Raw genomic sequence first — 21,289 nt, forward strand, 5'->3', positions numbered from 1 at the left:
ATTTTCTCCATTCTATTTCCAAGATTTTGGATCACCTTTACTATCATTATTCTGAACTCTTTTACAGGTAGACTGCCTATTTCCTCTTCATTTTTAGGTCTGTTGGGTTTTTGCCTTGCTCCTTCATCTGCTGTGTGTTTCTCTGTCTTCCCATTTTGCTTAACTTACTGTGTTTGGGGTCTCCTTTTCGCAGGCTACAGGTTCGTAGTTCCTGTTGTTTTTGGTGTCTGTCCGCAGTGGCTAAGCTTGGTTCAGTGGGTTGTGTAGGCTTCCTCGTGGAGGGGACTAGTGCCTGTGTTCTGGTGGATGAGGCTGGATCTTGTCTTTCTGGTGGACAGGTCCACATCTGCTGGTGTTTTCTGTGGTGTCTGTGGCCTTGTGATTTTATGCCGCCTCTCTGCTAATGGATGGGGTTGTGTTCCTGTCTTGCTAGTTGTTTGGCATAGGGTGTCCAGCACTGTAGCTTGCTGGTCGTTGAGTGGAGCTCGGTCTTAGCATTGAGATGGAGATCTCTGGGAGAGCTTTTGCTGTTTGATATTACGTGGAGCTGGGAGGTCTCTCGTGGACCAGTGTCCTGAACTTGGCTCTCCCACCTCAGAGGCACAGCCCTGACGCCTGGCTGGAGCACCAAGAGCCTGTCATCCACACGGCTCAGAATAAAAGGGAGAAAAAAAAGAAAGAAACAAAGTAGAAGATAAAATTAAATTAAATTAAATTAAAAAGTTATTAAAATAAAAAATAAAAAAATATTAAAAGAAATTTTTTTGGTAATAAAAAAAAAGAAAGAAGAGAGCAACCAAACCAACAAACAAATCCACCAATGATAACAAGTGCTAAAAACTATACTAAAAAAAAAAACCAAAAAAAAAAAAGGACAGACAGAACCCTAGGACAAATGGTAAAAGCAAAGCTATACAGACAAAATCACACACAGAAGCATACACATACACACTCACAAAAAGAGAAAAAGGGAAAAAATATATATATATCCTTGCTCCCAAAGTCCACCTCCTCAATTTGGGATGATTCGTTGTCTCTTCAGGTATTCCACAGATGCAGGGTACGTCAAGTTGATTGTGGAGATTTAATCCGCTCCTCCTGAGGCTACTGGGAGAGATTTCCCTTTCTCTTCTTTGTTCGCACAGCTCCTGGGGTTCAGCTTTGGATTTAGACCCGCCTCTGCATGTAGGTCGCCTGAGGGTGTCTGTTCTTCCCTCAGACGGGGCGGAGTTAAAGGAGCAGCTGATTAGGGGGCTCTGGCTCACTCAGGCTGGGGGGGAGGGAGGGTACAGAATGTGGGACGAGCCTGCGGTGGCAGAGGCAGGCGTGACATTGCTACAGCCTGAGGTGTGCCGTGTGTTCTCCCGGGGAAGTTGTCCCTGGATCACGGGACCCTGGAAGTGGTGGGCTGCACAGGCTCCCGGGAGGGGAGGTGTGGATAGTGACCTGTGCTTGCACACAGGCTTCTTGGTGGCGGCGGCAGCAGCCTTAGCGTCTCATGCCCGTCTCTGGGGTCTGTGCTGATCGCCGCGGCTCGCGCCCGTCTCTGGAGCTCCTTTAAGCGGCACTCTTTTTATTAATACTTTTTAAAAATTTTTTTATTTATTTTTTTTTCAATTCTTTTTTTTTTAATCAGTCATCAGTTTTATACACATCAGTGTATACATGTCAATCCCAATCGCCCAATTCAGCACACCACCATCCCCACCCCACCGCAGTTTTCCCCCCTTGGTGTCCATATGTTTGTTCTCTACATCTGTGTCTCAACTTCTGCCCTGCAAACCGGTTCATCTGTACCATTTTTCTAGGTTCCACATACATGCGTTAATACACAATATTTGTTTTTCTCTTTCTGACTTACTTCACTCTGTATGACAGTCTCTAGATCCATCCACGTCTCAACAAATGACTCAATTTCGTTCCTTTTTATGGCTGAGTAATATTCCATTGTATATATGTACCACAACTTCTTTATCCATTCATCTGTCGATGGTTAAGCGGCACTCTTAATCCCCTCTCCTCGTGCACTAGGAAACAAAGAGGCGAGAAAAAGCCTCTTGCCTCTTCGGCAGCTCCAGACTTCTTCCCGGACTCCCTCCCGGCTAGCCGTGGTGCACTAGTCCCCTTCAGGCTGTGTTCACGCAGCCAACCCCAGTCCTCTCCCTGGGATCCGACCTCCGAAGCCTGAGCCTCAGCTCCCAGCCCCCGCCCGCCCCGGCGGGTGAGCAGACAAGCCTCTTGGGCTGGTGAGTGCTGGTTGGCACCGATCCTCTGTGCGGGAATCTCTCCGCTTTGCCCTCCGCACCCCCATTGCTGTGCCCTCCTGCGTGGCTTCGAAGCTCCCCCCTCCGCCACCCGCAGTCTCCGCCCGCGAAGGGGCTTCCTAGTGTGTGGAAACCTTTCTTCCTTCACAGCTCCCTCCCACTGGGGCAGGTCCCATCCCTATTCTTTTGTCTCTGTTTTTTCTTTTTTCTTTTGCTCTACCCAGGTACGTGGGGAGTTTCTTGCCTTTTGGGAGGTCTGAGGTCTTCTGCCAGCATTCAGTAGGTGTTCTGTAGGAGTTGTTCCACATGTAGATGTATTTCTGATGTATTTGTGGGGAGGAAGGTGATCTCCATGTCTTACTCTTCCGCCATCTTCAAGCTCCTCCCCCTTCCCAGTTTTTCAAAGCTACAGACCTCTTCCACCACCTCCCCTCCAGGCACTCTTGATCCCCCAATGCTGCTTTTTTTTTCTTTTTTTGCCAGTAACACTCATCAACTTCTTTTTTTTCACATTCTGAAACTTCTTTATTTGTTGAGGACAGTTAACAAATAGAATAAATACTTTTCACATGGAGCCCTGCATTTTTTCCAACATTTACTCATCAACTTCTAATACAGTACAGGATTGACTTAATTGTTTTATGTATTTGTTGTCTGGAGCCACCTGCTACAGAGTAAGTTCCACAACAGCAGGAATGTTTGTTTTGTTTACTGGTGTACCCCCAAGCACCTTGCACATATTTGGTCCTCAATAAATATTTGTCAAATTTAGTCTTGAATAGCTGTTGAACATACAAAATTGATGCTTGAGAGATGGATTTCTGGACTCTCTGGAGCTAAAGAGATGAAGATGCAGATCTGGGAGTCTTCACTCTATTGTAAGTCTTCATCCTTTAGTGCCTGGAAGATTCAGTGACCTTCCGTTATGTCTTCTGGCCTCTAGCTCCTTTCCCCTTCAGTCCACTCACCACACTGTCACCAAAGTTGTCTAATATATAGTTATAAGTATTCTGGTTTCCGTGTCCTGATTAAAACCTCCCAGGGACTCTCCACTACTGAAAGAGTACAGGCCCCTCAGTAGGACGCATAAGACTTTCTGTGATATGCCCCAGCCTAACCTTCCGGCTTCATCCACACCCAGCCCAGCCCACATAGCCTCTGTGCCAGTTACAGCTTCCTGAACAGCCCTGCACATTCTCCCCAAGGTGCCTGCATGTATGGTCTCTCAGTCCAGAGTGCCTGTCCCCTGTCTCCACTGTGCCTGAGCAACTCCAGCTTATCCTGCAAGTAATATCTTCACTCTAGAATACTACTTGGCCCCGCCTCTGTCTGCTGTAGTTAGCTCTCCTTCCCTGTATTCCTCCAGAGATGTGCACCCATCTGGAGTGCACAACTAGAGGGCAGTGTGGCAGGAGGCTGGGACTGCCAACCAATGGGCAGCACCTATATGGTTAAAAAGTTTTTTAATGCCTTGCCTTCTTTTCTCTCTGTTTCTCTCTCTCCCTCAAACACACACACACACACACACACACACACACACACACACACCCTGAATTATTTTTCCTTGAATTGGTCCATTATATAAATGCAATCCTGAGCACAGTTGTTTTTAAGTTGTCCTAACCTTTTAGTTTATCGATTTTTCAAGGATCCAGCGTTTTAGGTATTGGATTCTGTACTTATTTTTCTGTACTGTTCTGTTTTTACGAGGATAGCTTTGCTTGGCGTTCTTTATTCATTTTAAAGTATTTAAGATTTTTGTAGAAAGTTTTATTTGGTTCTTTTATTCGCTGATTACATATTGATCTCAACGTAGTGATATTTATGTGCTTTTAATTTTTCTCTCAACACTGTTAGAATTGCATTATGTTCACCCAGGGAATCCACATCTATGCAAAATATGGCCAGTTTTGGTATTTCTTCCATTCATACTATTTTCATGATTTCTAAAAGTTTTTTTTTCTACTTTGCTTGAAAAGAAAACGTCATATACTGACAAAATTCACCTTGAAAAGGGTCCCTAGTTCACTTCACTGCCAGAGAGTCTACTTGTTAACTTTGATTTCCAAGAAAAGTTCTCAGATGTGAGCAAAATAAAATTCAGCCACACCCTAAGAGCTAGGTGCAAATAGTGTTAGAGGAGAACGCCCCCCTTGCTTGACCACTCCATATTTCAGGGTCACAGCCTGCCCTTTGGCATCCTCATGTGTCTCCTCTTTTTCTCTCTTTCCCTGGATGCTGATTTCTCTTTCTTTACGTGACAGCGGCCATGACACGAATGGGGTCCACTAACCACCAGCATTCCTCTGCAGCCATTTGATTTCTGCTTTAGGTAACACCAGGGGAGAGTGATCAGTTATATAAACTCAATCCTGAGCACAGTTCTTCCCATTTGGAATTCACCGTGCCTTATGCCGAGGACATTTTCAAACACTGAGGGAGGGAAATGTCAGATTCATTAATGAGTGATGTACCGGCTTCCTCTCTGTGTCTCCCTTTTGTGGTTCACATTCTGACCGTTCAGTCAGGTTTATCCTATTCAAACCCTGTATTTGAATGCAACTGGAAGAGGTTGCTAGGCTTTTTTTCATTTTTATTTTAATTTGTATAGTTAGAAAAATGTTTCTCAAATGTGATTTGTGGATTCATGTTATTCAGGGTTCCTGGATTAATTGAACAAAATCTGGTAGCACTTCTACACGATCTGAATTATAAAATTACATCTATCCATTAGGCTGAAAAATATTTTAAAATAGTTTTGTAGGATTTCAAGAATCTTAGCACTTTCTTAACATTGAAAGTTCAATCTTCACATTTTCAAGGGCAGTGAAACATTCTTATCTGACCTACGGCTTATTAATGGGACAAAAGCCTGTCCATCGATCAAGACTGACAGTTCAATGTATTTTCTGAACAGGACTTCTTACAATATGCACAACGATAAAACAAATGTCCATTTATTCTTATTTCCCAGAAGTTGAATACTTTCAGCCATTCTTAAAAGGACAAAGATATTTACTAACAGATTATGACTGTGTGAGGGATAATCTTGAGAATATAATGGAATTCTGTTCTTTTTATCTTTACTCTTACCATATCAGAGTTGGACAATTATTTCGATCATGTTTGACAACTAGAAAATGCACGTTGGCTTTTTCTTGTGCTATGATTCAGTCATTTTCAACCTTTAAAATGTTTATTGGAAGAAGGGATACAATATTAGATAAGAATCTGAATAAGAGCACTATTTGGGTATCTATCAAAGAGACAACATTTGTATAATAATCAAGAGTAATTGTTTAGAGGAGCTGCTAAAACAATATTTATAACACATGAAAATTTTTTTTGTACCATGTTTAACTTGTTTTCTCCTATAGCGACCTATATATGAATTTTAATAAGCTTTTTATTATAAAGTATACATATTAATATAGAAATACTTTTTCTGTTTCAGAAATTTATGTCAGTGACAGGTTGCCATATACACTATAACTTTTCTCTACAAGCACACAAATCGTTTCCTTGATTTTTAGTAAAAAAAAAAAAAAAAATCTTCCTTTTACATAGTTGTACCTTCACATGATATTTAAAACCACCTGTTAGGAACAGGTTACCCTGATAATCACTTTGAAAACAGCATGTTTTAGACACACAGCATCAAAACAGCAACAACAACAACAACAAAAATATGCAGTTTTGCAACATGCATGTGCTACAAAAACCTTAAAAATACAGTTCTACTCCAACAGATAAATAGGTTTGGCCAAAATATTTTCAATCTAAGTTCTGTTAGTGAAAAGGGTGATTATTCCCTTATTTTTCTCCATTTGCTTACAACTCATATTGTCGTATAATATACATTCATGGGACATATTTATACTAAAAAAATTACTCATTGTTTATCTGAAATTCAAATTTAACTGAGCATCCTATATATTCATTTCCTAAACCTCAGTGGGGGCATGGGTTTGCTCTTCTTTAAAGAGGTAAAGTAATGGTTCCTTATCTGTTGTTCTTTGTTAGTGTGGAAGGCCCTTACCATGGCCTTACCATGTCTTGGAGGACAATTTTTTTTTTTAATTTTATTTATTTTTTTTAACATCTTTATTGGAGTATAATTGCTTTACAATGGTGTGTTAGTTTCTGCTTTATAACAAAGTGAATCAGGTATACATACACATATATCCCCATATCTCTTGGAGGATAATTTAAGAAGGACTTCAGGAACTTGAAACAGCTTTAGAGGAAAACCACAAGATGGCCAAAGGGTGGGAAAATAAGAAATAACACTATTTAAACTGTAGATGAGAGGGCCAAGGTGATGAAACAGCAAGTATTTGGAGTGGGCTCACCCAGTGGACTGTGCCAAGTTCCTCATTTTTGATAAAGGTATGCACAAACTGGCTAAGACACAACTTAGGAGGGTAAGCATAATAGCTACATTTATTGGATGCCAGTGTATGCTGCATAATTGAATGCCAGTGTCTCATAATTCATCTCTAACCCTCCTGGCCAACCCACAGATGTGTACCATTATTATCCCCATGTTTTAGAGGAAGAAACTGACACTTAGAGTCAGAAGGTATGTAAATGGTAAAGCCCAGATTCACATCACATCAGAGTGTGATGACACCAAAGCCCATACTCTCTCCACTACACCCACCTGTTCTCCAGAAGGCTTATGAGTTATTGGGAACAATGCTGTTAAGCAAACTAGTCTGTAAATATTAGACATAAGATTAACTCATGGGTATTTTGAATCATTTAAATGTGGTCATATAAATGAGCAGTTGTGTGGGCTGAAAAACCCTGAAGACTTCTTCTGTCCTTTTGACTTACTGTTAGAAATCATTGTCAAGGTAGTGTCTGGCTACATTAGAAGGGATTTTTGACATGTATTGTTTTATCTTTCTAAAGTCAGCTTAGGTTTTTTGATGATAATAACACTAAGTGTTAAAGCTTTAAGCCTAAGAATCAAATGTTGAACAAGGCATGTTTTAAAATTTGCTTTCTCGACAGCCCAGTAGATCTGTCACTTTTCAATTTAGGTTACATATTTAGATTTTTAGCATTTATCTTACTGTCTTCAAATCCACAGACTGTATACTTTTTGAGGGTAGAAACTCTCAGTATTTAGACAAGGGCATGGTATGCAATGGGAGCTCACAAATATTTGATTAATACTATGTGATATAATATGACTCTTCATAAGCAGTGAGTGTTTATAAATACAGTATTTTAAATGTCATCAGGAATCTCCTATTGGGATCTTCTTTCCTTAGCTTTGTTTTTATGGGCCTACTTTTCAAATTAATGGAAATAATATAAATGTAGAAAGGGCTAAGAATTTTCCTTAGGATTTCACTCTGGCAAGTCCTCCTGGAGAATTTAGCCATGACTTTTTATGACTGCAGTTTCCTTAATACGGGGCCTCGGCCATTTTCCATCATCATAAATCCCTTTTATACACTAATAAGCAGGATTGAAATGTTTTCTAGTTTTTATATTTTGACTCTTCACTTACATACATTATTTCTATCTTGAGATTATGTTAAGTAAATATTGTAGAAGAATTTGAAACTATAGAGCAGAAAAAAGCCAGTGTAGCACCTCAGAAATTTTAACTAGTAGATATATCTCCAAATGCAAAGTGAAATATTTAGAGAAATTATTCAAGTAAATAAAGAAACTGTCTTTGCCAATTACTTGAATATTTTACATAAAGTTGCTTTTATGCACTTGACTTTGTGTTTGAATTCACAAGTTTGTAGAATCTTCGAGTGGACATTGTTTAGTCAGGACTTTCAGGCACAAGGAGTAAAAGAATCACAATGAGGGGCTTCCCTAGTGGAGCAGTGGTTAAGAATCCACCTGCCAATGCAGGGGACACAGGTTCGAGCCCTGGCCTGGGAAGATCCCACATGCCGTGGAGCAACTAAGCCTGTGCGCCACAACTACTGAGCCTGCGCTGTAGACCCCGTGAGCCACAACTACTGAGCCCACGTGCTGCAACTACTGAAGCCCTCAGTCCTAGAGCCCGTGCTCCACAACAAAGAGGAGCCACCGCAATGAGAGGCCCGCGCACCACAACGAAGAGTAGCCCCCCGCTTGCTGCAACTAGAGAAAGCCCGCATGCAGCAACGAAGACCCAAAGCAGCCAAAAATAAATTAATTAACTAATTTTTAAAATTAATTAAAATCTTTTAAAAAATCACAATGAAATTGCTGATGGAAAAAAGAAAGCAAAAGAAAGGAGGAAAGGAAAAATGTACTGGTTCCCATTAGCTGAAGACATGGTGGATACAGATGCTTGAACAATAGCATTAGTGGCCTGCCTTTCTCCATGTCCAGGATCCCCTGCCCCTTGGGTCACTTTCATGCTCAGGCAGGCTTTCTCCACACAGTGACAAAGATGGTCATCAGACAGTACAAGTTAATATCATCCTTAGTGCTAGTGATTTTTGAGGGAGAGAGGTCCCCTCCCAGTATCTATATTAAACCCCAAAAGACCCTGGTTGGCCTTGCTTTAGTCACATGCTCACCCCTGTCCAAACTCTGGGTCAAAGGAATAGAATCCACTAAAAGGCCAGCCTGGTTTGCAAACTCACCTTTTGGGGAGGAGATAAGCCAGTTTGACAGCCCCATTAGGTAGGGGAGAGTTTTCAAAAGAGTTGCCAGTAGTAGAGCGGGGGCTGGGCAGGTAAATTCAGAAAATGTTTTCAAAATATTGTGCCTTTAGAACAAAAATCTTTTCCAGGTAATGCAAATAATTTGAAACAGCTCAAATAAGCATCATACTTAAAAAAGTTAGAAATACACTTATAAGAACTAGATTGCATGTTTATCATATTTTAGATAATATTTTATCCTCTTTGAATCTCAGTTTTGTCATGAAAACATGGGAGTTTCCCCTGAAACAGTTTTCCCTGAAAACATGGGAGTAATGCTTACCTTCTAAGAAAACATTCAGATTAGAAGAGATGATGTAGTTGATAGCATCTTGTAAACTATAAAGTACTATCTATATAGTTATAAAATATTATGATTTCTAAGAAAAATCAATTCCTAAGGAAAGCAGAGTTACCTGTGTCAAAGTTTTGAAAGTCCCTCTCTTTTAAAAACCTATCCCATGACACCTGTTGTGTTTTTTCATGAGCCATCAGTACTTGCTTACAACACAGGTATATGCTTTGAGACAGGTTTTTGTTGATGAGGACAGTGATGGTGACAGTAGTAGTGGTAATAGGCACAGGTAGTTACTCAATAACTCTTAGAGAATTAAATGTATTTCTAGATTTCTAGGGCATGAAAAGCCCAACGTAAGCTAGTTAAATGAGAAAACTAGAGGTAGATAGATGGCAGACAGAGTTGAGTATGTGGTCTTACCATTAGGTTAAGCTGGTATTTGTAGCTAATAGAGCAGCCCTCTTTAAAGGAAATACCGCTAAATACCAATAGTTTAATGACCAAGGTGGCACTGAGATAATCACTCCCAGGAAATGTTTTACCAGTGAGCTTATCTTAACTATCAACTGAAAAGAAATACAGAAATGTTTTATGAATGATTCAGTTTCACCTGCTATGTGCATGACATTTTAAGAGAATGAATTAGTCAGTCTGTTTGAATCATCTTTACGTGTTCCTTTTAGTAAGGAACTCAAAGTTGGTTAAATGGCCAGCACTGTTTCAGAAAGAAAGAAAGAAAAAACAAATAGTGAAAAGACATTTTATATTGAAACCTGATCCAAGCACATCACAGGAATAAATGTATCAAGGCAAAAATATATAAAAGATGAAAGTAGTTCTGGAGTCACTCCCAATATAAATTTTAAAATTGCTCACACAGCCTGATCTGGCAGATGATATAGATAGAGAAGAGAAAGCAATATATGCCAGTTCAATGGCATTGGAGTAAAACGTAGAAAAACAATCTCAGAGTTGAAAATTATTGGAGTTGGAAAATACTTCAGCGTTCATTGGTTCAACCCAGGGGTATGCTTGTAAGTATTTAATAACCATCCCTCCAGGGGGGAAATAAGCCCTGATTTTTAGTGTTTGCCAACTTCTATGGGGTAAATACTCCCACCAAGGCCGATTTCAAGCAACCAAGATGAGGTCACTGAACACGAGTTGGGAAGAGATGCGTACGCTAAGCCATCATTAGCTGGTTCCCTAGAGAGGGAAAGGGCCAGAACCAGAGCTCTGTCTAACTTCTGCTCCAGTGCACTCTCCGTCTTAGCTCAGGAAGCTGCTCCAGTGTTAGTGAAGCATTCAACATCCCGGACAGATTCCTGTCAGTCAGACATGGGATTGAATCTGGTTCTGTGTGACTTTTGGCAAGTTTGCTCATCTAGAAATGGAGAATAATAATACTTCCTACTTCACAGGGTGTTTACGAAGAGTATATCAGAGGGTTTAGCAGAATGCCTGGCACGTGGTAAACACTCAATACAAGTTATTGTTATTTTTATTATTATATGGTTTATACCTTACTGAAGCTCTGCTTTGCCCTCTGGTCCAACTATAATTTTGTAGCCATTAAAGCCTATATCCTCAATCAGATGCCTTCATTTGGATCCTGAAAATCATTGTGTCCTTGACCTTCTTTCTTGGGTTTCTTCCATATCTCATGAATGTGAAGAGGAAGTCATATACATTGTGTCTTATCTTCAGGAAGCCCTCAAAGCTACTATACAGTCCTTTCTTTCTTGCTGACCTCAGTTTGCATACCCTGCTGTAGATATTCTAAACCTCCTCCTTCACCCTCAAGTCCCTGGTCACTCCTCTGTAACCATCAATTTCAGCAGATGGTCATATACCCTAATTTATTTTTTAGAACATTGAGATCATATTCCCTGAACTCCTTAAATGTCCCTATATCTTTATGTGACTTCTCATCCTCTCCTGCTGTCTCAGAAAGAGTGACTTCTCTTATGTTTCAGGGCTCTTGGAAATGCCTCTTTTTGATCCCTTCGAATGTTGATCAAACAATTTTTATCTCCCTCATTTGCTCTTTTTGTTTTCCTTGCTTCTCTAGGCAAAACTACTTGCATTTCTCCTGATTGTATCATATGCTCTCTCCTGCCACTATATCTTTGCACAAACTGCTCTTCCACTGGGAATTTCCATTCCTCATCCTCCTTCAAGACTCAGCTGTAGCCTCATTTCCAGTCTGGTTGGCTGCCCTTCCTACACATTCCCATAATTTCTGTCAACCTGTTGCCTCCGCCAAGTGACTGTGAGCTTCCTGGGAAAGGTACCGTGTTTCTGGGTTCCCAGACCTACCACAGTGCCTGGCCTTTAGTAGATACCCAACAAACGTTAGTAGAAGAAAAAGAGACCTGCAAATAAGTGTATGTCTTTCCTGCAACTTAAAGTCCTCTCAACCCTGATATTGCCTTCTGCTTGTCCTTCCTTTGACAAACATTCTACTTCCTCATCACACATACCCTTGCAATTTAGTGGTCTCATACCACTGTTGAATCTGCTGAAACTACTCTTGTAAAGGTCAACAAGGAGCTTTTGTGTGGATTACATCCACCTTCCTGAGGCCCTCGCCTGCCTTCTGTGACACAGTGCAGTTTTGGCTCTCATGACGCCTCCCTGAACTAACTTACCTTCCTTGATTCCTTCACTAGTTTCTCCAGTGTGCGTATTCTCCAAGATCTGGTTCATTTGTCTTCTCTTCCTTCACCTTGTCCCTCCATGAACATACTTGTTCTTGGTTTTAACCACCCCTTCTGTGCAGATAACATGCAAAGTTTATTTCTGTTCCAACTAGAATCCCAATTGCCCCACTAAGATCAAGTTCTGAAGTTTCATTCTTTCTAATGCATAGATGGCAGATACTTGGCACTCATGCTTCTGCTTGCCTCTGTCTCATCTAAGATGGCTATTACTTCACCCAAGACCAATCGTGCCACTTTCCCAGTAAGAGCAGGCTTCTCCTCAAAATCCTTCTCATTATTCTCCTCTATTGCTTGGCACATATGCTGTCTGCTTGGAGTCTTCATTCTTCACTTATTCCAGATAACCTGCTTGCTGGAAACAATGTAAAACCTACTAGTCATTCCTATAGTAGAACGTTTTCACTCATTTCTCAATAACACATCACACTCAACATGTTTAAAACCAGCTTATCATATTCCTTGATCTTTAGCCTAACTTCCTCCTACTGACTACCCTAGTTTGTAACTTGTTCCACTTTTTCCCAGATGACGCTGCTTATCTTTACCTTCTCTTTTGTGTTCCACCAGTTTAGGTGTCAAATCTTATTTATTCAAATATGTCTCTCATTCATCCCTTTCTGTCTATTCTTGGGGCCACCGCCTTGCTTCTGGCCCTTAGTACCTGGTTATGGGCTATAATGCCTGTCATCTGGTCTTCTCATTGCCAGGTTCTCCCTGCTCTAAGCCACTTTTCCTCCAGATCAATCTTCCTAGAGTAAAACCTTGCTCATATGACTCTCCAGCTCAAAACCCTTCAGTGACTTTCTATTGCCTCTTAAATAATGCCTGTAATTCCTATCAGTTTGGTAGAGTAAAATTATCTTTGATTTTGGAGTCAGTAAATTTGGTTTTAAGCTCTGGCTACTACACTTATCTGTTCTGTGACTTTGAACTTATTGTTTAATTTTTATTCACTCATTTATTCAACATATGTTTATTGAACACCTACTCTGTTCTAGGTTCTATATCAAGTCCTTGAGATAGAGTGATGAACCAAACAGGCATTGTCCTTGTCTTCTGGACCTGAAACGTATTGGACTTGTCCATATTTCTCATGATCATAGTAATCCTAAGTACAGGCCATGCCTTCCTCTCTTGATGCTTTTAGCTTTTGGTTTTTGCTATACAGGAAATTATAATACCATGTATTATAGTAATTTGCATATGTGTATTATCTCTCAACCCCATTGTAAGTTCACTGAAGGGTAAGCGCCATGTCCCATTTCCCATAGTGTAAGCACAGAGCCATGCACAGTGAATTCTGTTGTGTTTTTGTGGACCTAGAGTTAGTCTTTGGCATAGTTACAACGCCCACTATGTTTTTAGAGGGTCCCTTTGTCCTGTCAGAATTATGCATTTTTTCAAAAGGGGGAAAGAAGTAATAACTATTTGGTTTCTATTTCTCTAAGGCCTTTCTTTTCCAACCCTGCCTATAGCTGTTATAAGTAGAACTCACAATGTTTATAACTTGTGCACCTTAACTTTTTAAAACCTGAATAACAAATCCACTCATGCTTCCTAGTAGAAATACTGTCCGTGTGCATACAATGGAATGTTAAAATAATGTTCTTTTAACTAAATAACTTTTGACTTGGTGACGAACAATATGTTGTTTTTCCCTGAGAAATAATTCTAGGACTTTAGTCCTAAAGATTATATTTTATTTTATACATTTTTAGCTTTCTGTTTTTACATTCCCAGTGATCTTACGTTAAGTTAAGCATTTGTCTATCCAAAACAATAGGTCAGTTATAGCCAAATTATAACCATACCTTTCCTCTGCACACAAAATCCTATAAACAGCATGTGATCATATTGCTTCTAGAATTTATGATTGTTTTCTTCCAAAAGGAAGCTAAATTTAGCCTAGTAATTTCTACATGCTCCCAAGGAAACAATGCCTGCTGTGACTTGTAGAATAAATGAATCTGAACCACAATTCCTTTACTTGACTAACTGAGAAAGTTTAAATATCAACCTAGTCATTAACCACAGATATTAAACCACATTAAACAACCAGCAAGAGGTTAAGAAAGAAGTTTGCTATTTTTCTGACTTCACTGCTGAATCAGTCTAACCTAGTTGCTGTATCGTTCTTAATACAGAACATTGTTTGCATCTCATAATGGTTCTCTAAAATTACTTGTTCATGGCTTGAGTTCTAAAATTAAACTATGTAGAGTCATGTCCAACTGCACAATGCATCTTTATGTGAAACCAACTAGAGTTTTTTGTTTTCACTCAATGTAAAAATTCCAGTTAGGAAGATTTGTTTCTAATAGTTTAACTGGTATAGTTCTTTCAGTTTCTTCTTCTTTGTTTCTAATGACAACTAAACTGCTCTTGCCTTGAACATGTTTTGGCAGATAAACTTCTCACCATGAAGGCCCCTGCTGTGCTTGCACCTGGCATCCTTGTGCTTCTGTTTACCTTGGTGCAGAAGAGCAATGGGGAGTGTAAAGAGGCACTAGTAAAGTCCAAGATGAATGTGAACATGCAGTATCAGCTTCCTAACTTCACAGCAGAAACACCCATTCAGAATGTCGTTTCGCACAAGCATCACATTTACCTCGGTGCCATTAACTACCTTTACGTTTTAAATGACAAAGACCTTCAGAAGGTTGCTGAGTACAAGACTGGGCCTGTGCTGGAACACCCAGATTGTTTCCCATGTCAGAACTGCAGCCACAAAGCCAATTTATCAGGTGGCGTTTGGAAAGATAACATCAACATGGCTCTGCTTGTTGACACGTACTATGATGACCAACTCATTAGCTGCGGCAGTGTCCACAGAGGGACCTGCCAGCGACACGTCCTTCCACCTGACAATACTGCTAACATACAGTCGGAGGTTCATTGCATGTACTCTCCGCAGGCAGACGAAGAGCCCAGCCAATGTCCTGACTGTGTGGTGAGTGCCCTGGGAACCAAAGTCCTGCTGTCTGAAAAGGATCGATTCATCAACTTCTTCGTGGGCAATACCATAAATTCTTCTTACCTTCCAGATCATTCATTGCATTCGATATCTGTGAGAAGGCTAAAGGAAACGCAAGATGGTTTTAAGTTTTTGACAGACCAATCCTATATTGATGTTCTACCTGAGTTCCGAGATTCCTACCCCATTAAGTATGTCCACGCCTTTGAAAGCAACCATTTTATTTACTTTTTGACAGTCCAACGGGAAACTCTAGATGCTCAGACTTTTCACACAAGAATAATCAGGTTCTGTTCAGTAGACTCTGGTTTGCATTCGTACATGGAAATGCCTCTGGAGTGTATTCTCACAGAAAAGAGAAGAAAGAGATCCACAAGGGAGGAAGTGTTTAATATTCTCCAAGCTGCGTATGTCAGTAAGCCTGGGACCCAGCTCGCTAAGCAAATAGGTGCCAACCTGAATGATGACATTCTCTACGGGGTGTTTGCACAAAGCAAGCCAGATTCTGTCGAACCAATGAATCGCTCTGCTGTCTGTGCGTTCCCTGTCAAATATGTCAATGAGTTCTTCAACAAGATCGTCAACAAAAACAATGTGAGATGTCTCCAGCATTTTTATGGCCCCAACCACGAACACTGCTTCAATAGGGTAAGTCATACAGGTTCCCTACTTACAAATTATGAGGTACAAGTCAGAATAGGTATCAGCCTAGAAGAGAATATAAAGGGCTTTTTGGTGCTTGGTAAATGGTCTTTATCCAAATATTTGCAAATTCTCTCCAAGAAAATTTAGAAATTGAATCTCCACTTAAAGGTAGAATCATAGCTTGAGAAAAAGTTAATGTGATAACTAAAAGAAAATATAAAATATTTTTACAATTTGGGTTTACAGGTTTGCCAGTGTTTTTCAGGTTATTAACCTTGTTTCTCATATCAGCTTTAGTAGTTCTGGTCGGATGTACATAAAGTTTAACACAACAGCAATTCCTGTAAAACACAGTTATTGAGATGCCATGCAGTCTTTACAACATTTAGAATAAGATGCTTAATTTGTAGGTTTTGAAGGCTTTTTTTTTTTTTTTTTTTTAATGAGATCCCATTCGCTCACTGATGTATGAATGAACAGTCTCTATTCTTGGCATTACTTAAAGAAACTTCACTAAAAACAAACAAAAAAATCTCTTCTAAAATGTTGATAAATTAAACATTTTAAACGCACTAATATACCTCTCTGAATAAATTAGAAAACTGCAGAGGAAATTTTTGCTCTCGAATCCATACTTTGGATCTTGACTTCAATACATAAACTTTGTGCTTGAATGGGCATGTGTCTACCAAGTTCTAATTTGTTGCTTTTTACCTGGTTGGCATTTGATATTTATAGATATAAATATTCTTGATTGATGATTGTTTGTACTTACATGAAATGATATTTTCCCAGGAATTGTTAGGGAAATTCTTTATTGCTTTGATTTAGATATAGTAAAGGCTACCAGCTATACCCAGAGGATTTATCCTGCTAGTCATCAGATCATTTGGTGCTAGAGGAAGAGCATCAAACTGGGAGTCCACTGTGGCCTTGGGCTTTCTTGGTGGGGACCCAGATTTGAACATACAGACGTGGTTATGCCTCCTAACATAATGACCACTAGTGATCATAACTGTATGAACAAATTCTGTAGCTTTTCTAAAGACGATTTGACTTTGAAAATGTACATCTCACTTACTCTAGCAGTTTTCAATCTAAGTGGTAAAGGTTGTAATTGCAAGCAGGAAGAACATTAAACATGTCCTTGATAAAGAAAGTATATAATTTGCAGATGGCTAACAAGGGCATAATAATTCAGAAACGTTTGTTTCACTTTTGCTGAAATGTCTAGAGTACTTCTCCAGATGGAAACTCTTAAGTAATTTATTTATAAAGTTAGAAAAATGCTTCTGAGAAAATGAATCCATCTTTTAGTGAACTAAAGACATAACTTCCTTCTCTCTCAAAAGTCTATGAATATACATAATATACATACATATATATCCCAACTAAGACTTATTTCTCCCTGAATACATTTAATATATGTTGCAAAATCTGTAAGAAGCAATGGGATTGCTCATGAGGCTGTCCCTTTTCCTCACTAGAAAAGACAAAGAATGAAAGGAAACAAAAAGACTTTCAGAAACCTGGGAATTAGGACATAAAAGTGTAATATTAATAGCATTTCAGAGAAAACATTTTTCCTGCATCCAATGAATTGCTTCAGAAACAAGTTTAAAAAAGAGTCTACTGGGAATTCCTTCAGAGCCTCTAAAGCACACGACTTTGCTATTTAAATCTTGTTCGGTTAAAAATTAAAGAGGCTTTACCTTACAAGGGTATACTGATATCTTATCTCATTGTTTTATTTTGTACATTTCAGCCCCCAGATGTAAAAGTATTTATCAATTCTAGAAATTCTCAAAACACAGCTGAACTTAATCCTACCCCTTTGACTTTTTTAGTGTTCCAAAGGGAACAAAAAGGCAGGATTACCCAGTGAAATTCAGGGCAGTTTTATCACCCAGGAAAAATGCCCAAAATGCACCAACCACACCTGAAACCGTTATCACTCCCATCGCAAAAATTCTTGTGGGAAACAAGATGGAACTGGCCAACATAGTCTTCTTACAAGGGAAGGCAACTTTTACACTAGCCAAATTCCACAGAGACAGATACCTTCCAATCTCCTCTATTTATTTGCCTGTTTATCTTCTCTGGTTACTAAAGGTCAGAATTCTCCCAAGAATGAAACTACCCACGTTATCAGTTTTCATATACCCGCCACAGAAAGACCTCAGATTGTTCCAATAGTCAGCATACAGTCATTTCCCAGCTTCATCTTAAAATGAAGGCACCTAGAGCTGTTACTCACACGAAAGCAAAATGATTTACAAGATCAAAAAAGTTTGGAAATACTCTAAGAAATACAACTCCATTTTGTCTTGGCAAAGATATCAGGTGACCCTTCTGACAATTTCTTGGAACTAAGTTTTTATTTTGGCATAATGTTTAGTGAATAGATACATATATTGTAGTTTTGTCATTAACATGTCTAATCAGTCAGATCTTTATGGAGGGACCATTGTGTGCTCTGTGGACAAAGTTAAGAAACTGCAGCAGTAACCTTCGGAGGACTTCGAGAGCACATTCGCAGAAGCAGGGGTTTTCTGGCCCTCCTTGAGCTTCCACCCTACACAAAGCGTGTCTCTATCACAGGATCAGACAGAGGACCAAGAAAGGGTCTTTTAGATTCTATGGGTCCAGCAGGTGTATCAGACCTGACTTGCTTATTTTAGATCACATATTATGTTGCTTTTTCCACTCTCACGTTTTATGAAAGTATCTGTGCAAACTCTTCATGTACATCTTCTCATATTGATGACATCACTAAAACCGTCTTTTGAGTCATCTGATAGTTTCCAAAGCAGATCATCTTCACCTCTTAGTTATTTGTACTTCAGAACTCATTAATTCCACATATGATGCTGTTTCTGGAAACTTATCCCAAGCCACAGATATCCATTCATGTAATACAGTGTTGATATTAGTTGTTCTTCTTGCTCTTTGCAGTGTAACCATTTTCTATGTTGCTTTTGAAAGTGATTCCTAAAGGGTTTGTTCACGGGGATTTCCAACATTTAGGGTTATGAGATTCTACACCCACAAATAATTAAATCTTTAGTCTTAAATATCTTTACCGCCTTTTTTTACCCATTCATCATTTGACCTCTATAAGCATCCTAAATTAATATTGATTGAAGTTGTTTTAGGCTAATGTGTGTTCCCTAAACAGCACATTATTATTCAAAATAAAGTTACTGAAAAAATGCCACATAATCTGGAGACTTTGTAAATCCCCAAATTTGGGCATAAGAAAACCTCACCTTCTACTTGGGGATAAACTATTAAAAATTTATTTTAAGCACATTAACTGGATCTCCAACAGTATCATATAAGGGATTTAGTAACATGACAATTTTTCCAGGAAAAAACTATCGTCAGTACACATTAGCCCAGTTTCTTCCAAGTAAGAATGAATATTGAATAAGGGAATTTTTTGTCCTCAAATCAACAAAGATCCTGTTCCCTAAATTATAGTATATTTACTAAGAGAAGTGGAGTTATACATTTTGGAAAGATTTTTAATCAAAGTTGAAATACAAAAGGGTCCTTGAAATATCTCTCACCCACCCAGGAAATACAGTTACGACATTATATTTTTTCTTGCAATCCCATTACCAAAGTTTTTTTCTACCTATAAGCATTTGAAAGAATAGAAATAGACTGGTAGCAAATATTTTTACCAATATCTTGGTCATCTTAATGACCAGTGATTGATCAGTTGAAGGGGAAAAGCATGTAATTTGGTGCCAGACTCACCAGGTTGGAACTCATGGTCTCCTGCGTACCAGCTGTGTAACTTCTGCCACGTTACTTAATTCTTAAGCCTCAATCTCATTCGTAACATGCAGATAACAGTACCTACTTCTCAGCCTTTTTGTAAAAATGTGGGATAATAAATATAAAGTACCTGGCACAATAAGATGACCATAAATTTATCTCTTTGGGAGGCAGCAGAGCCTAATGGAACAAGACTGAAATTAAAGAGATCTGGGTTCAGACTTGTATCCCATGATTTTCTATCTGCCTGACCATGAGGGCATTATTTAAACTCACTGAACCCGTTTTCCTCCATGCAGGACTATGGTGTGGACAAGTACAATAATGTTTAAAAGACTCTAACTTTTGTCCTTGGCACATAATAAATAACAGCTATTATTGCATTGTTATTTGTGTAAAGAAAGTCAAATTCAAATTATTGGATGGTTTTCTGGAAGAGACACATTCTGGTTCTATTGCTCATGAGGGTCTTTTACTTCCCCCACTAACTGTTATGAGTGACCCACCTCCATAATGCTTAATTTGTGTTAAGTCCTCCTTAAGACTTAATAGTTCCAAAAGAAAAAAAAAAGGGAGATATGGGAGTGGTGGTGGTTTGGAGGGTGAAGAGAAAGACAGCTGAATCAGAATTGTGCTATATAGTCAAGCTAAAAGGTATAAGGTGCTCCTTTACCTGACTTTCAATTCTAACTACCTATGGCACTGTAAGATACTATGCTAATGTAATTTATCTTATGCATTCAAGAATTTGCAGATAATGCAGTTTTAGAAAAAGTTAACCTCACAGGTTGTTTGTACTAAGCTTCCTTGTTTTTAAACATCATTTATACTCGAATTCAAAGAGTAGCCAGCTGCTTCCCAAAATAAAGGAAACTTAAAGTAGTAATTTTCCATCTCCGTTTTAAAGAGTGCCAAAGTTAAAGGGCCACCACTCAGAGCCATCAAAGGAAGAAAGCAACATGATTAGAACAATTTTGAATGAAAACAAAATCAAAACAAGATGCAAACAAGGGATAATAGGAATAGGCATAAAAATAAACATACAGTGATGTTTCTTTATTACTATTATAAAGATGATAGATGAGTAAAATTGGGTTACATTCAAGTTGTAATGGAAGAAAATAATTGCAGCCTTCCATCAGGAAACCACAAGGACCATTATTGATCTGTCATCCTCAGGGCATGTCTCATAATATTTAATAAAATAAACAAAGATTTATAACTCTTTATAGGCCATATATCTATAATCTCCCCCACCACACCATTTGAACTGGGAATGTGGAGTCAATGTTACAAATAACATCGATGTAATTATACTGGTTTGGCATGTCTTATTTAAACAGTCTGGCACTCTCAAGAGAACGTATTTTGCATTAGGGATGAAAAATGCGAAGTCAGATTTCAGGGTTTTTTACTTCCTGTGCTTCGAAATGAGGGAATGTTATCCTATATGAAAAATGTTGAGGATTCTTCATTCTAAACACCAGATATCTTGGCCATATGCCAAATGTAATAGCTACCAAAGCAAAATCTTTCAAGAAAGAAAATCCTTGTGGTCTAAGGATTCAATATACTTTAAAAAAATCTAAGTAGAAATTCATTAATTTTACACTTGATTCCTTTCCTTCTGTAAACTCTTCTTTATTGTCTCCCAGGCTCAGGGAGTCGCTGCTCCCTAACTTATTTACTTGAATTCTCCATGCTGTCCATCCCATGAAAAGTGCCATATTGCATTATTTTATTAAGAGGAATTTTAAATTATTTTCTTTCCAGAATTTGTAACACTTTCTGAGATCACAGGGCACACCCTGGGGGTATTAGAAAACATGTTACAGAGTGAGCCATTAAAGCCGTTTGCTTTTTTCTCGTCCTCCTGCTAACCCTTCTTTAAACCATTTTATAGTTTATTCACAGGTACAGCCCAGGAAAGA

At 38.9% G+C, this 21,289-nt stretch overlaps 1 protein-coding gene across 2 annotated transcripts in view; it reads left to right on the top strand.

The window, feature by feature from the left end:
• The window catches only part of MET (MET proto-oncogene, receptor tyrosine kinase), a 124,796-nt gene that overhangs the window by 18,440 nt on the left and 85,067 nt on the right, over positions 1 to 21,289 (top strand). For both annotated transcript variants that reach the window (XM_061198672.1, XM_061198673.1), the window contains exon 2: positions 14,359 to 15,575. In XM_061198672.1, the coding sequence (XP_061054655.1) occupies positions 14,373 to 15,575 (1,203 nt within the window). In that variant the 5' untranslated portion in view covers positions 14,359 to 14,372. The remainder of the gene's footprint in view (positions 1 to 14,358; positions 15,576 to 21,289) is intronic.

This window comes from Eubalaena glacialis, chromosome 8 (assembly GCF_028564815.1).
Source record: "Eubalaena glacialis isolate mEubGla1 chromosome 8, mEubGla1.1.hap2.+ XY, whole genome shotgun sequence".
In the NCBI taxonomy this organism is placed as follows: domain Eukaryota; kingdom Metazoa; phylum Chordata; class Mammalia; order Artiodactyla; family Balaenidae; genus Eubalaena; species Eubalaena glacialis.